The 16,564-nt window shown below is 39.0% G+C and overlaps 1 protein-coding gene across 3 annotated transcripts in view; it reads left to right on the top strand.

Moving 5' to 3' along the window:
* The window catches only part of LOC112042903 (E3 ubiquitin-protein ligase highwire), a 143,982-nt gene that overhangs the window by 96,544 nt on the left and 30,874 nt on the right, over window positions 1–16,564 (top strand). For 2 of the 3 annotated variants that reach the window (XM_052890868.1, XM_024078107.2), the window contains 18 exons: window positions 1,010–1,147; window positions 2,102–2,320; window positions 3,534–3,731; window positions 4,459–4,608; window positions 5,442–5,535; window positions 5,630–5,688; window positions 6,078–6,169; window positions 7,669–7,765; window positions 8,639–8,758; window positions 9,153–9,324; window positions 9,869–10,015; window positions 10,613–10,735; window positions 11,618–11,723; window positions 12,173–12,264; window positions 13,284–13,463; window positions 14,473–14,700; window positions 15,356–15,546; window positions 16,128–16,281. In XM_052890868.1, the coding sequence (XP_052746828.1) occupies window positions 1,010–1,147; window positions 2,102–2,320; window positions 3,534–3,731; window positions 4,459–4,608; window positions 5,442–5,535; window positions 5,630–5,688; window positions 6,078–6,169; window positions 7,669–7,765; window positions 8,639–8,758; window positions 9,153–9,324; window positions 9,869–10,015; window positions 10,613–10,735; window positions 11,618–11,723; window positions 12,173–12,264; window positions 13,284–13,463; window positions 14,473–14,700; window positions 15,356–15,546; window positions 16,128–16,281 (2,560 nt within the window). The remainder of the gene's footprint in view (window positions 1–1,009; window positions 1,148–2,101; window positions 2,321–3,533; window positions 3,732–4,458; window positions 4,609–5,441; window positions 5,536–5,629; window positions 5,689–6,077; window positions 6,170–7,668; window positions 7,766–8,638; window positions 8,759–9,152; window positions 9,325–9,868; window positions 10,016–10,612; window positions 10,736–11,617; window positions 11,724–12,172; window positions 12,265–13,283; window positions 13,464–14,472; window positions 14,701–15,355; window positions 15,547–16,127; window positions 16,282–16,564) is intronic. The other variant, XM_052890869.1, reaches the window with a different exon arrangement.

The raw sequence follows: 16,564 nt of genomic DNA, 5'->3' as shown, positions 1-16,564 counted from the left end.
TTTACATCAAATTAACTGCTGTCAAACTGACAGATTTTCTAGGGATTTGACATTAATTTGACATATTTTATCAAAATCTTTGAGAAAACTGTCAGTTCGACAAAGATAGAACACAAACTCAAACATAAACGCCACGAAACAAGTCCCGTAGACACGGAGCTAATGTCTTAGGCGCTCATTGTCATTTGTGGAAAGTGTCAATTTTAGTTCACGTTTTTGCCGCAGGATTTCTTTCGTGGCGCGGAGTCTAGAATTTATTTACTGTCAAACGTATCCGATGACATTGACGTTCACATTCAAAGACAGCGCGACACAACTGACAACGAATGTCAATCAGTGTAACTGTAATACGCATTTGTTAAGCTGGATCAGTATGAAAATAATGAAATCAGCTTATTTTCCTCGTTGGCCGATATAATTTCGTTAAAGATTCAAATAGAGTAAAAATACTAGATTTTTAATTAATTTTTCACTTCTGTATCGTGCTGTATCTGTATATTTCAGACTTCTCCTTCTTAAGACAATTAGAAAATTAGTCATGTATGTAAATATTTCATCGGTGACATTTAAAACACAAATACGGGGACGGGAGTCCATTACGAGTCAGCCCTTGAATATTTCTGGCGCAGCTGTTAGTGCTGTAGAGCTTTCGTTCGATTTCCAGCTCGGGTTAATTTAAGATTTTATATTTCCTAAATTGACTGAGGTCGGTAGGCATCGGTCGTGGCTAGTTACCTCCCTACTTGCAAAAACATGCAATGCATGAAAAGCCAAGCGATTCAGCGTACCCGTACGATGAAAAGTTGAAACTTCCGACTTTGAATAGTAAGCACGCTTACATGCTGGTATAAAAACAGGCAAATGAGGTTCAACATCAATGTCTCAGGTTGTTGGACACAGGACAATACTTCGTACTCTTCGACACTCTGTTCATGGGCAATGGTCTTCCACTAACCATCAAGCCATATACTTTCGTCAATCATTATTAAGTATATTTTTTTTCTAATAGGTCATCGTTCAGAGAATAGAGGACAGCGAGCAAGCCGCTAGCAACACGCGTGTGATTGAACGACCTGTCATTCCCAACACACCATATGAACCCACCGTGCGCGAGGATATGTGCTACCACGCCATTACCATGATGAAGGTACTTAATATATTAGCTAGAGTGAGCAGACGAGGTTGCTAGATAGGAACATCAATATATCGAAAACCGCTTGATGTACAAAGTTGAAATTTAGCAGGGAGGTAGCTCATAGTTAGTAGACGTCCACTAAGAACTGATTTCGCGAGAGGGCCAGATTAAGAGGATCTAAGGGCGGGCGTCCTCTAGTGTAAATATATGTGTCTGTGTCACAGATTGTTTATTACACACAGCCTATTTTAATGATATAGGGTCATTAAAATGGGCTGGTTGTACACTACGCATCTCTCCTTCTAGGAGGTTGATTTAAACTTTGAATCTCACTTCTCTCTAATCTAATTTGGACGGCTTATTATGATAATGTTTGATTCTGTTACGGTCGCTAATATGGCATGCGTCCACAGATCCGCATCGTTCGATTTTTAATTTTAAGGTAGATAAAATGCGTTCAATGCGATCCGTACAATGCGGACCAGTGGACGCATTTGTATGACTTTCTATACAAAGAATACTTAAATCCGTTCGATGCGATGCTATCAAATGATAACATACTAAATGATGTTACTAAAGTAGGTCATTGGTAGTAAGATTATTAAACCATTTCGGACAGTCAGATTTAAATAAATGTCTGTAACAAAGAAATATATATTTAACGTCTCTGTAAGTGAGATATAGAACGCTTTAGACTCAAAATTAGCGGGAAGTTTTAAAAGGGAAGGGAATGGGATAGCAGGATGGAGAGTCAACCAATTTACTAATTTTTGGAGTTTACTCTTTAAGAATCGATTTTACATATATAGCCCCCGGTATGAAAAAAATATGGGCAGTAAAATTCGATAAACGAATGATAGCGTTAAGTACTTTGTGCGCAACCTATTCCACGCTCCTTTCACCGCAGTTTCAACTCCATTCGTGAGTCGGAGCTGACACACACGTTTTTTTTGTTTTCGTTTTCAGGCGTATCAAAATTTTTCGTTCGAGGAAATCCGCCTAGCGTGGGGCATTTGGGGCGGAGCTCCTGGCAGCGTGGAAGCGGTAGTCGGCGGCGATCGTTTGCCCGCTGAACGCATCGTAGTCGACGCGCAACGAGACGGCTCTTACGTGGCAGAGTGGGTGCCGCGGGCGCCGGGCTGCTACATCTTCCGATGCATGTTAGACGACAACCCTGTTTCACAGGTTAACACCACATTCTCTTTACTTATTCATTAACAACCCATGTTCGGCTCACTTTTAAGCACGAGTCTCCTCGCAGAATGAGAGGGGTTAGGCTTTAGTCTACCACGCTGGCCCAATGCGGATTGGCACCTTCACACACCTAGAGAATTGGGAAAATTCTCTGGTATGCAGGTTTTCTCGCGATGTTTATCCTGCACCGTTTGAGACACGTGATATTTAATTTCTTAAAATGCACCTGAAAAAATGGAGGTGCATGTCCTGGATTCGAACTTGCACCCTTCAATTTAAGGCAGAAGTCATATCCACTAGGCTATCACGGCTCTGTCAACTTTACTTATTAAATATGCTTATTTACATTGCACTTGGCTACAGTACTTCCATCTTAGATTGTAGGGAAAACGCAAACTAAAAGGGCATTCAAATACTGATATAGTCTACTGCTATGTTTCCAAGTCTCGACAAGTGACCAAAAACATTAGCATGTGATAGCTTGGCTGGCGTAAGCTTGGCGCCGATTCGGGCTAGAGACGATTGTGTATCGTTATGAATACTTGGTCAAATGACGAAACTATGACTTTATTATAAAACTCACAGATATAAGAGGTAACTAGATTTATAAAGTGCCAATTCGTTGTATTGAACCCAGCGTACCCAGGCGCGTGGCCTAAATAGCTGTTTAATATTTAGTGAAAAATGAAATATGTCGCCCTTACTTTATAGTTGAATATTATTTATTCCTTTTGTCACAGAACAAAACAAGATTGCTAGTACATGCGCGGACACGCTTGCGATGTTCCGCACACCCGGGTGTACGCGGGCCACGCCCCCTTGCTACTTCTATTGCTAAAAGCGTTAGCTTTTAGCGTTGTTCAGTGATATAACATGTCAAATATAACGTTTGCCTTTCCGGAATACGCTTACGCAAGTGATTTCGCAAGCTTGTAAATGGCATCCAAGCGTTTGTAAAGGCAAGAACCACGAAACCAACCACGTAAACGTACAATAAAAAATACCGCGCTAACTTGGAATTAATAGATTTACTTACACACGACTCTACACTCTCTCTCGGTCTTAATACGGCATTGTATATGGCAGATATTTTGGCTGCTCGGAGGCTTCAAGCCGTGATAGTCCAATGGATTGGGGAGCCTACGGCACTTACAATATCAGAAAAAAAAACAAAGAAAAATAATATTTTTTTGTATTTTTGTAGGATTTGAAAGTGGAGATTGTAGAGAGTGGCAATGAGGATTCGACGGTAGAAAGATGGCCGGGCACCGTTGCTTCCTACAGTATCCGTCGCTTCACCGCTGAGGATACTGCCGGTTTGCGACTCCGAAGCAGCCCCAACCTTCAGGCTGAGGAACTGGGTCGCGTGCCCAATGGCGCTTACATTGCAGTGGTTGATGAGGTAATCTGTTCTTCTATAAAAATAATAAATATTTATTTTAATAAAATCTTGCACATACAATTAATATAGATAGGATTTTTTTAATAATGTATGCAGGTGTACTTAATCTCTTTTTCAAAAATCGTAATTTTTGCATAATCTGTCATTTTTAAAACAGCACTAAGTACTTACATCTGTAAACTACTTGTACATATAAGCATACTGATACCTTAAAACACGTCGTTCTCTTATTCTAACTTTCCTTAAAACATTTTTTTTTGTTACACAATTGCATTGAAAAGCATGAATATAAGAGACTTGTAAAAGAAAAAAAAACACGCCAAACGGCCTTCGCCTCTATGCAACCAAAGAGGTTTATAAATTACCTTCGAAAAGACAGATTTACTTAAAGATTCTGGTTAGATAGTTATTATCAAACTTTCTTTTAGACAAGTCTGAAGCAAACAAAAAATATATTACTCGTATTTATATACTTTTGATCCGTACTGGGTATTTTTTTGCTAAGTGCCAAACGCTAAAGTGTGGATATGCCGTTTTTAAATTTCATCGTCGATGTAAGTTACACTTGTTAGGTCATAGGGCTGGCAAACTATCAGAAAAATGCACAGTACGGTATTTGATAGAAGAAAAAGCCGAAATTATTGAAGCAGTAATGCGTCGTCTAGAAGAAGCAGGTGGGGCAGCGGAGTTTGGACAAGTAAAATTAACAGGTTAATATTTACCACAGCTGGTGAACAAAGACGGGACTTGGGTGCGGTTAAGTGCAGAGTCCGCACAGACTTACGCCGAAGGCAGTGCAGGCGTATCATGGTGTCTGCAATACCACGCACATCTGGATCGTACGCTGCTGGTCCCAGTGGACGATGACGATGCACAGGTATAAGTGGTGGAGGAAGCTGTTATTAGCATAATTTTTAACACAGGCACCAAGACGTCTAATCACGGTACATATACATTTATATATCTGTAGAGTCTAGTATTGCATTAGGCGATTCGTAAGCTTATGAGCATGCGTCATATAATAATGCTTAAGAAAGAGATATTCGTAGTTGTCGATAGGCAATTAATTAAACTACAGTTTCGGGCGACTTCCTTGTATGGAGGAAAACCTGCGACTATGTATACGCCCACTTTAATATACTCGCATCATATTAAAGTGGGCGGATAATTGTGTCTCTGAGTATATATACCTCATAGAAAATCACCTGCGATCGCTGACGTAAACATCATGGCAGAGACTCTCGATGAACTTAATACCATGCTCAATAACCTCAGCAGAGTATCTCAACAGGTGGGCCTAAAAATGAACATGGCTAAAACGAAAATGACGTGTACCTAATGCTCATGTATTGCTCCACCCAGTTATAGTTGAGAACGTTGCACTCGAAATTATAACTAGGACATATGGTCCAGTTAGGTTGGTCCAATTTCGAGAAAGAGGTGAACCGGGAAACTTCGCGAAATCTTTTCGTCCGAAAAAATCCTCAGTGCCTGAAGACAATAGTCTTCGGGCAGTGCGTGTTGCCAGTGATGACCTATGATCAAGCGAGTCGATGGATGCAAGCAGCAAAAGGCCTATGTGCAGTGGACGTCCATCGGCTAATATGATGATATGTGATAATGAATAGCGCTAAATAGATATATAACTTATTATACCACCATGATTTTTGTATTTGCATAATTTGCCACACATTTGTATTTCTCCTGCAGGAAGAGTTTGCGGCATCGTGGAGTGGATGTAATGAAGGTCAATTCAGTGAGCTGCCTCATTCGACCGACGAAGAGGCCGATGCTGCCAGCAATGGTTATTGTCTATACTTTTATTCTTCGACGAATATTCACAATATTACGAAACAAGTTTAGCTTATTATTAAAAAAAAAAACATTATTTTTTATAGATCTGAGCGCTGAAGATCGACGATTCCCCTTTTCGATACAGTGCGATCTCGCTAATGAGGTAATTATTAGTTTCACCTGTTTACTTGTTTTCTAGGTCTCGCTATTGCACCAATTAAAGCTTTGCTCTATATCCAAGAGTCTTTGTTTCTATTCCTAGCTCAGGTTTATTTAAGATAGATGGTTCGTATGTAGTGTCAATGCTTGACGCTTGGCATAGAACTTATCTCCAATAATTTGCGCTTGGCTTTGATTTCCTTGTACAAATGTAGCGAGCAAGCGAGTTAGCGTAAATGATTGTCATTCTATATTGGTTGAATAACTATGCATTTTACAAGATGCAGGCTACCATCTAAGTCTGTATCGTCATTACAAATCATTTCGCAAATAAGTGTAAACTTGTAAAAAAAATTTATGATTTAAAGATTTAATATCACATTTTTTTTTCAGAGCGATAGCAGCTCCAGTCAGTATATGTACGGTGAGCCAAGCAAACGTGCGCGAATTTTGCGTAACGAGTCTAGTTCGATGCCTACACCTAGGTAAGAAGTAGCTATTAATTTACTTCTATTACGATACAGGAACGACTGTCTCGTTCTTTAGTTAGCTTAAGTTGTTTCGGATTACGAGATCCCAGGTTCGAGTCTTAGGTCGGGCTATGAAATACTGAGTTTATTTTTCTTCTATGAAAATTAAAAATTCTCAGTATGGAGTAGGGAAGTTGCTGGTGCTACATCCCTTAGGCTTGGAGAGCAAGTAAAGCAGTCGGTGTAGCATTGGATCAGCGTGGTGGGTCTAAGCTCCATATCCCCTCTCCTGTAAGGGAGGCCTTGCCCTGTAGTGAACCGTTAAAATATGGTTATAATGATTAGAAAAAGTGAAAGGAGAAAGAAAGTTTATTTGAAAAAAAAACACAACACAGTTAAAAACAGAGATAGATAAAAGATAAAATAGTGCAAAATACTAGTTGGGGTTTTGGTAAAATAGTTTAGCAGCTTAGCAGACGTCGTCCACGTTAATCTCTGTTAAACACAAATCCCACGGGAACCATGATATTTTCCGGGGTGAAAAGTAGCCTATGGGTTAATCCTAATATATTCAGCATAAAAAACTTTACAATATTCCGGTATTAAGGATTAAAACACTAGACACTTTAATAAAATCAGACGTATTAATACCGGGCGAAGATCCCACCTCGTTTTTATATTGAGCAGTTGAGAGCGATTTAGAAATGTTTGCAATATGAATGAATCTAATGGACGGAGCTTTATTATATTTTTATTGCGTGTTTTCACTGTAGACGATAATCTAAATATATAAATCTAATAATAGTAATATTTCATTTGCTACAGAGGTGAGACACTCCGTCGATTCCGCTATTTAGACTTGTATTTTCAGCTTACTAAATAACTTTTAGTACATTACACATGGAAATACAGCGGGCGATGGAACGAGTTATGCTAGGAGTATCTCTGCATGATCAAATCAGAAATGAGGAGATCCGCAAAAGAACCAAAGTCACCGACATAGCTCAACGTCTCGCGAAGCTGAAGTGGCAATGGGTGGGGCACATAGTTCGAAGAACCGGTGACCGTTGGGGGTCCCAAGGTGCTGGAATGGCGGCCCCGCAACAGAAAGCGCAGTGTTGGTTGACCCCCACCAGGTGGACTGACGGCATCAAGCGAGTCGCAGGTATTCGCTGGATGCAGGTGGCTCAGTATCGTGATGTTTGGAAGTCCCTACAAATGGCCTATGTCCTGCAGTAGACGTCCATCGGCTCAAATGATGATGATGATGATGACACATGAGGGTTTTATTTATTCCGTGATGATAACATCATTATCTACTCATAATTATCATCACTGGCCAATGGACGTCTAGTGCTGGACATAGGCCTCTCTTTAAGACTTCCAAACAACACGGTTTTGAGCCGCCTACATCCAGCGGCTACTCGTAATCTACTTGAACCCCAACGTCCATCGGCTCTTCGAACTATATGTGTCTAATAATTACTAAATTCTTCATGTTATTTGTTTATTAGACGCATACCTCCACGCAGCAACGGCAACAGTGATGATTGGTGTCCCGTGAAACACCGTTCCAGTGACAACATCCGAGACATCGGAAACGAACAGGAGGTACCGACAAATATATTATGTATATATATCCTCCTGACACCTTATTTTAACCGACTTTTGTTGCAACCGGATGTACTTCATACAGTACAAAAGTGTTTAAGCTGTCAAGGCCGAGACTTTACATTGGTTAAAAAGTACAAAAATAATATCACGTCGTATTTCGCTAGAACAAACCTTATGACTATGCCTAAGATGACTTAAAGAACATATTGTATGCAATTTTATTTTGCTATCTTTTGTGTTTTATAAAGCACATTCGGCCTCAGTTCAAATAATTGAGGAGCTCCAAGATTGAGGAAAAAGCTACTTGTGTATATGACTTTCGGGGGTTTTCAAAATTTTAAATTTTATGTTATTAAAAAAAAAAACAATCAATTCCTCAATACGATATAGATAACATAAAATTAAATTGTTTCTTTGATTTGAAAATAACTCTGTTTTCTCAAGTGCTTATAGTAATTTACACGATACTAAAACACCAACATAAGACAATTAGACATAGAGATATAGGTCTAGTTCTTAATAGAAGATCCCAGCCCCATCAGTTATGTAAACATAAAAAAAATTTTGTGTGTCTGTCTGTTTGTCGGGGCTAAAATTTGGTACGACTGGACAAACAATTATTAGTATGAGGTATTTTTGAGCAAGAAAAGCCGCTGCCCTTTATTTCCGAAAGTAGTCTTTGCACACTGCAGCAGTTATTTTTACATAATTCTCTAAGTAATTTCAACATATTTCTATAAGTAATTTATATCTCTATTAGTAATTTCTACTATTAGCTTTCAGTAAAAAGGAATTGTCAAATAATTTAATTAAATTGAATCAAAATTTATTATTTAATTAAGTTCTAAATATTTTTCTGTTTGTGCCCAGAATGAAACCTTGGAGATTCAAGAAGAGGCGAAACCAAGTCGTATGGCGCAAACGGGCACTCAAACGTCGCCCGAGTCCCCCGACAAAGAAGAAGCAGCTAGATCATCAGATGCGGCGAAGGTATTTTTTTTTTTTAAAATTCATCATCATTGCCTTAATCCACTTGTGGGGTCGGCACAATATTATGTCCTCTTTTCCACCACCTCTGTTGCGTCCACTCATCACTAACTCCACTTACACACATGCCATTTCTTCTTAAACTTAAGCATTTATTCTCTTGTGTCCTTACATTTGCAGTTGTAATATTCTTCTTGTAATGTGACTTACGTCCCTCCGCATAACGTGTCCATACCTTTTCCATAAATTTTCTAATTGAAAATAACATCCGCCTTCCGAAAAACTTACGCATACTCCTCTCTATTTTTACTTGCAATTATGATTGCGCACTTATTTTTGAATCAATGCCACGACCTTACACAATTTGCGGTTAAATGATGTGCATGTATTTTTACAGGAAGAAAAGGAAAGTCCTAAACGAGCGTCCCGCGAACGTTCAGGACGTTCACGCAGTCGACGCAGTCTGAAATCACCGACGCCGCGCCCGTCGGCTCCGCGAAAGCACGCCCTCAGTCCTGCGCAGGCGGAATGCTTACGTGCCGTGTTTACAGCATTACTGTGGCACGAAGGTATCATCGTTGATACGCTGAAATAAATATGCCCAATATTAATTAATCCGTGATAGCACAGTGGATATGACCTTTGCTTTCGATTCGGAGTGTGTTCGTTCGAGTTTTCGGGGCATGCACCTCAAACTTTTCGGTTATGTGCATTTCAAGAAATTAAATGTCACGTGTCTCAAACGTTGAAGGAAAAACATTGTGAGAAAACCTGCATAGCTGAGAATCTTCTTAATTCTCTGCGTGTGTGAAGTCTGCCAATCCGCAAGCGTGGCGTGTTGTTAGCCTAACCCCTCTCATTCTCGGAATAGACTCGTGCTCAACAGTGAGCCGAATATGGGTTATTATTTATGATATTCTTCAGGTTGTAGTCTATAGAGTCTTTGAGTTCCCGCTCACGGTAGCCACGCTACAGTCACAAAACGCCACCACCAACCTCTTTTTATGTAGTTTTCATACAATTTCTATACGCGTGGCCGGTGCTACTAGCTTTATGTGACGGTGTTAGTACTTTACTACATGTTCTTGTTGGTAAATTTCTTTGTGTTTTCAGGCATAGTACACGATGCCATCGCGTGTTCAGCGTTTTTGAAATTTCACCCGGCGTTGCCAAAAGCAGGGGCACAGGTAGTGACCAGACCTCCCCACGAGGCCCCTCCGCCTCGACCGCAGCGACACTCTGTGGAAGTCTCCAACACAGGTACGACAAAATAACGTATAAATGATAATTTCCCAAACCATCCATGACTCCCCATAATTTTCTCAAGCATCGTTATGTTTTCCGAACTACATGACCTCTGCGAGACAGACTAACGTCAAACAGTCTGCATTCTAAAAGAGTTCTAGATAGATAGGAGATAGGAGACTAATACTCTACTAAGAATTGTTACTGTCAACTAGGGCATGACATGAGATCAAATTCATAGCTGCTTCTTTCGCTAGTAGTTGGCCTGTGGCTTTAGATGCCGAGGGTCAAGCTGTGAAATACTAAACTTTTCTCTCTCCTAAGAAATTTCCGCTAAAAAAATCAACTCAATCTGGAGTTGGATAGTTGTGTTTATACCCTCGTTTTTGGGTATTCACGTTAAGCTGTCGGTCACATTAATTATCAGAACTTTATAATAATTATAAGCCTCCCAACAAGCATTGGAGCAGCGTGGGTTTATACTCCCACATTCCTCTCTTCCTGTTAAGAGGAAGGCCTGACCTTAATGGTAGTGGGCCGCTAATGATAGATCGATAATGATGATATGCTAGTTCAAACCATATTGAAACTAGGCAACTTTCATGTTTACAGGGCAATATCTCTACATTCATCCGTCGACTATGGAAACGTTAACCCGTTCTGGCACTGAGGCGAGCACCAGTCGTGCGCGGAAGACCGATATCAACCTACCCATTCGCGAAGAAGACGACTCAGGTCTAATATCCATACTTAATACTACCGGACTCTGTCAAACTTCGCTTTGACATATGTGCACTTACTTCTTCTATAGAGCGTTTACCGGGCATCATGCTGAAACCGCTGAATGAATTTAAATGAAACTTGGCACGATTTCAGACCATAATATGTAGAAGGTTAAAGGTTAGGAAGGTTTCTTTTAGGCGCGAAAATTAAATCAGAAGGGGGTGAAACAGGGCTTGAAAGTTTTTTGAAGTTGTATGGTACGGTATGTGTATCAGAAGAATACTAAAAATTGTCATTCAAGATTTTTCAAAACTACTCCTAAAGGGTATAAAAGGGATTGACTATTTAATATATATAAAACATGCGAAAATATAAATAGAAGGGGGTGAAATAGGGGTTGAAATCGATTAATACGCAGACGAAATCGCGGGTGTCCGATAAGAAGTCGTGGGCGTCCGCTAGTATTAAAGCTTAATATATATAAACTAACAAATGTATTTGGTTTTAATACTAGCTGACGCCCACAACTACTTATGGGTGAAGTTCAGTTTTCACAAATTCCGTAAAAAGTAGGGACATTTCCGGGATAAAAGAAATAACCTCTTCTTACTTCCAATGAATTTTCCTATTAGAATTACTTTGTTTTGTTGTTTAACTTAAGTATGTTTTGTATAGATTTACTGATGCGAGAATTTGTTTATTTGTCACTAATACGTCATCCCGACTAAGCTACTAAACCGCAAAAATAGTTGAAATGCAAAGCTACTTCATCTTTACATAACAAACCTCGCTTCCGTTGTCATTGCGTTGTCATAATAGGCTATATTTTATTATTACTACGTAGGTAACATTTTGAAGAGTCTGCTAAAATAAAGAAATGTATCTGTTTTCTAGCTTCGTCTACTTCTGTGGTAAACGTGTTGCCGCCCGCTCTGCGCGCTCTTGTGGCGGTGTGGGATGCACTCAATGAAGCCGACCAACTCAACACTGCCACTGACAAGTACGATTCATCTTAATCAGCCTATTTTTAAGGGCCTACAGAGCCTACAGGGCCAAGCATCCCTCCTTATAGGAAAGGGGATGTGAAACGTGTGTAAGGTTTAATTAACGGCCACTATCGGGTTTTAATGATAGTGACCGGAACCGACGGGTTTACATGGTCTTCGGAGAGCACGTAAACCCGTCACCACACAAAGACGCATTATCACAAACTTGTCAACTCAACGCTGAGAATTTTTATTAAAATATCTTACAACATAAAAAAGCTAAGTTAGGTATTAATAAATACCCGACGCAGGATTATTATTATTACTGCCTTTATGATTGTGCAATCTGGATATTCGCAGAGTGCATGTCTCGTCTTGCGTTTATTCGATGGCGACGAGATATGTCTCAAGACTTCCATGACATCATGACATGATAAATAATGATCTACATTCCTTATTTCAGATCCAAGAAATTTGCTATCGAGAAAAATGAAAATGAGGATTCCAAGTTTGGTGTACGCAAAAAAGACAAACCTGGCAGAGGTTCCCGCAGTGGTAAGTACTCGTATGTTGGGTTTAAATGGTAAATTATGACAAGGTTGTATAATGGGGGCTAGTAAAACACGAGTGCATTTTACAAAACAAACAAACAAAAAGAATGTTTATAATACAGATACAAATATTTTAATATTTAGTTATGCACCGTTGCATATTCCACTTGATCTATTCACATGCAATAGATTTTATAACTTATGTTTTATAATATACAACCGATGTCATGTTAATAATGGCTGGTCAATCTCATGCTAGAATCTACGCCGCAACAGTATGCACACAATAATTTTAGTTAGTACTACTCGCCGTCACTAGATGGCCCTGATCAAGAAATTTACAAGCTAACGAAATGTTCATCCAATAAATATATATGAGTATTAAGGAGCTAGATACTTTGTCCTGCGTGCACACAATTTTACAATTTTTGAAGCCTTGCAACTTTCGTATTTGAAAGTTAAGGCCATAGAATCTAATCTAATATACATATAGTTGAATCAATAGAGGCTGGAGCATATTCCCTCGAACTCGAAATCTTCTGAAACATCTCCGATTTTGATTTTTGTTTGTTAAGTTTTTTTTTTTATTTATATTGTTTACAGATTACATAAACACAAACATATGCAAGAAACTAATAACCAAAAGAAAACGATATAATATTTTCTATCTAATAATCACTTTGAAGGCGGGTAGACAATCAATCGTACCCTGTTTTCTTACCTTTAGAGTTGGAATTGCCAGCCATGCCATGCAACATAGCTGGAAATGCTGGTTGGCATGGCAGCCCTCCGCTAAGTCGAGCGATTTTCGACCCCTTAGATCTCACAATTCTTTATGACCAACGTGTCCGAGATGATGATGATGATGATGATGATGATGATGATGATGATGATGATGATGATGATGATGACGATGACGATGACGATGACGATGACGATGACGATGATGACGATGACGATGACGATAACGACGACGACGACGATGGTGATGACTGTATGTGTAGAGTGCGTGTGGTCTTTCAGTGAAATGCGAGCTGTGCGACGGTGCCAAAGTACACCCTCCTCTAGCCGTGCACATGCGGCAAGCTCATCCCGGATGCCGCGCTGCCACCAACTGGGGCTACGACCGCGCCGGGGCTTACAAACAGGCAGACCCACCGTCCGCCAATGAAAACCTTGACCAGTGCGGACAATTTGCGCAAGGTACGTTCTTGGGTTTTCTACGAGATTTATTACGAAGAGTACGCCCAGAAACTTTTTGATCTATTCTAAAGCCAAAATCGATAGGAAATGTTTCTCTACAAGCATACTTTTGTCTGACTGGTCGCGTATATTATATTCCTGGGTCTGGAGTTTATATGTCCACAAGCGTAATGTGCCTATAATGTAAATTTTCTAATTCATGGTGAATTTGAAAAAGACTATAGACATTACAGACATAGATCGTTACTTAAATGATGATTTCTGCGTCTTGTAATTTTTTTTTATAAACTGCTTTATCTTTCCCTGCATGTTTTGTTCGTTTTCTCTCCGCTTGTTTTTTGTATTAACCATTCTTATAATTTTTGGCTATGAGTTTTTGGTGTATATATATTTTGTTCATATTTCTTCAGTTAGATTAAGCTTTTTCATGATTGTTAAAAAATTCTTTAATTTACATTATAATAAACGATAGACTCAAATATAACTAATCATACTTTCAAAATAATGCTATCTTTTTATATATATCACTTGGCTCTTTTAAATTGTCCGGTATTGCTTTAATATTATATTTGGCCTTAATTATTTGGTACCACCATTTTCTATGATTTACTTATAGATATATCATTGAAATTATGAAAATTATTGATGATATTGTAAAATTTCTATCAAATCCATAACATTAAAATTTGGGGACATAGTTTAATAATTAGTATCTCTTATGACAAGATTGATGAGGTACTTAGAAATCAGAGGGATAGGGTCTTTAGGAGTCAGACGGGGAGCGTAGACACTTTAATTCATAATTAACGCCCGTGACTTCGTCCGCCCTTCGACCTCCTTAATCTGGCCCTGTTGCAAAATCCGATCTTAGCGGACGTCTACTACTTGGCTGCCAATGTTTGTCTTTGTACATTATCTATATATTGCTTTTATATATTATCTATATTTATAAAATATGGCATAGTAGTTTGTGTTTTATTTTCTATAATCCCCAAACATATTATAACAGACCTTATCGGTGTGAAAATTCGAGCTACGTTATCAGCGTACCAACTGTGGTACATCTACTGCGAGAAGTGCCGGGAACGCGCGCTGAAGGCCACGTCGCGGAAGAAGAGAGCTTATTCGGACGCCGAGAGACCTCCGGTTGCAGACCTTGTTAAGAGCGACTTAGACCACCTCTCGATCAGGGATAACGCCGTCTTCCTGCTTGACTTGTCACCTTTGACAAGCTCCGGTGAGTATACGTTTCAACTCTATCATTTAGTATCGTCATCTCTTTGTCATTATTCCACTTATGGGAGCACAATATGTTATCACTTATACAATAATTATTATTATACGAGTACATCATATCATCATCTACTTTTCAAACATACATTTTCATTTACACACTTCAACCATCTCTTATTTTTCTCTCTTTTGCCATTCTTCTTGTAATATGTTTTTTATCCTTCCGCATCGTCAGATCATATACGTGCTCGTGTATTATGCCTTTTACAAGACAAATATCATTCTTCATAGTTTACTTACCAATGTCTGATTTCTAAAATTTCACTTTAAACTAGACCATGTATGTCCCAATATATTATTACTATTTAGATATAATTAAAAATGTGTGTATTGTACATATTTAAATACAAATTGGCACTTGTATTTATCTCTAACGAAATTTTACCCTCTCATGTTGAACCCATTCGAAAAGTCACTAAATAATAACTAAATTCAATGCCTGCACATGGTAATTGGCAGTTTTGCGTTTTAAAAATCTCAATAAATTTTCATAAAATTGTACTGAAAAGAACTTGAAAGTTTCCAATAATTAAAAAGATTTTGAATAAATGCATAGAAAAGCTAAGTAGTCGTTTTAATGACTTATACTTTCGTAACAGAACCATCAGTATTGGCTGGGTGGCACGACTTGGGAGGCCGAAGCCCGCCCACTCCGCCCGGCAGCGTGTGGCAACCCGCGCCGCCCTTCCAGTGCTTGACTACCTTGAATTCAGCTAACAAGAATATGCCTCCTATGTCGGACGCCGCCAGATATCATTCTCTCGGTCGACCAATGCCGTCTGCACAAATGGTACATGTTCCATTATTGTTTAAACTCTTCGCACAGTTTATTTTATACGAACAATGTATGAAACACAAATGACGTGGTATTGTTGTGGTAAAATAACTTTAAAATCGGTTCAGTATATCCAGAGTGTTGGAATTTGGAGTCGCGAGATGAAAGATCGAAATTAAATCACTGCTTGACTATCTGTTTATTAATATTTGTAAAATATAATTGAATTGCAGATCACTTGAAAAAGAAGATAATGACAGATAATATGACACTTGAATATCTGACAGATGGCAGTTTAAATACACCTTGACATTTGTAAATAATAAATTGAGATATTGTCATGATACAAGGTATAAAAGCTATCGGTTCCTTATTTGCGGGGCATTCGTTCATTTGCTATCGAAGAGGCAACAAGTGCCAAGTGATTTCGATTGGAGTGTGATATATCTATGTTGTACTGATGTATTGATGTATAATGCAAAGTGATAGCAGTGAAGTGCAATATATATATATGTCTTATTGGTGAATAATACATAGTATTGAAGATCAACATGAATATTATTTCAAAACCCCTCTGAACTTTATAATATTTACAGGAAGCTGGACCGTCAACAGCAGGAACTGTGGGCGGACAATGGTCTCGAGTGCCGCGGTCTGTATCTATGGGACAAGCTGGCGGCCGAGACTTGGCCTACGCTGCTAGACCACCATTCACTAGCGTCGCAGCAAATTCACAGGATACTCTATCTGGTATTTTTTTTTTAAAGAATATTTGCCATAAGTTTGCTCCAACTAATCGGGATAAATGTACTAGGAGTGGGTACGACAATAGACCAACGGGGCGGGGATCGAACCACCACCCCTCGGTGATGAGTCCGACCGCTCTTACCATTGAGCTATTGAGGCTGTGTATTGAGGTATATTAAACTTTTAACTGTCAATTTGCTTGCAACGAGGCAACACGACTCAGAAAGTCATAACGTCCATAAGAATGAAATTCTAAAATTAATTGCATTCTACTAATATTATAAAC

The sequence above is a fragment of the Bicyclus anynana genome, chromosome Z (assembly GCF_947172395.1).
Source record: "Bicyclus anynana chromosome Z, ilBicAnyn1.1, whole genome shotgun sequence".
Classification (NCBI taxonomy): Eukaryota; Metazoa; Arthropoda; class Insecta; order Lepidoptera; family Nymphalidae; genus Bicyclus; species Bicyclus anynana.
This window is presented reverse-complemented; position numbering and strand designations above follow the sequence as displayed.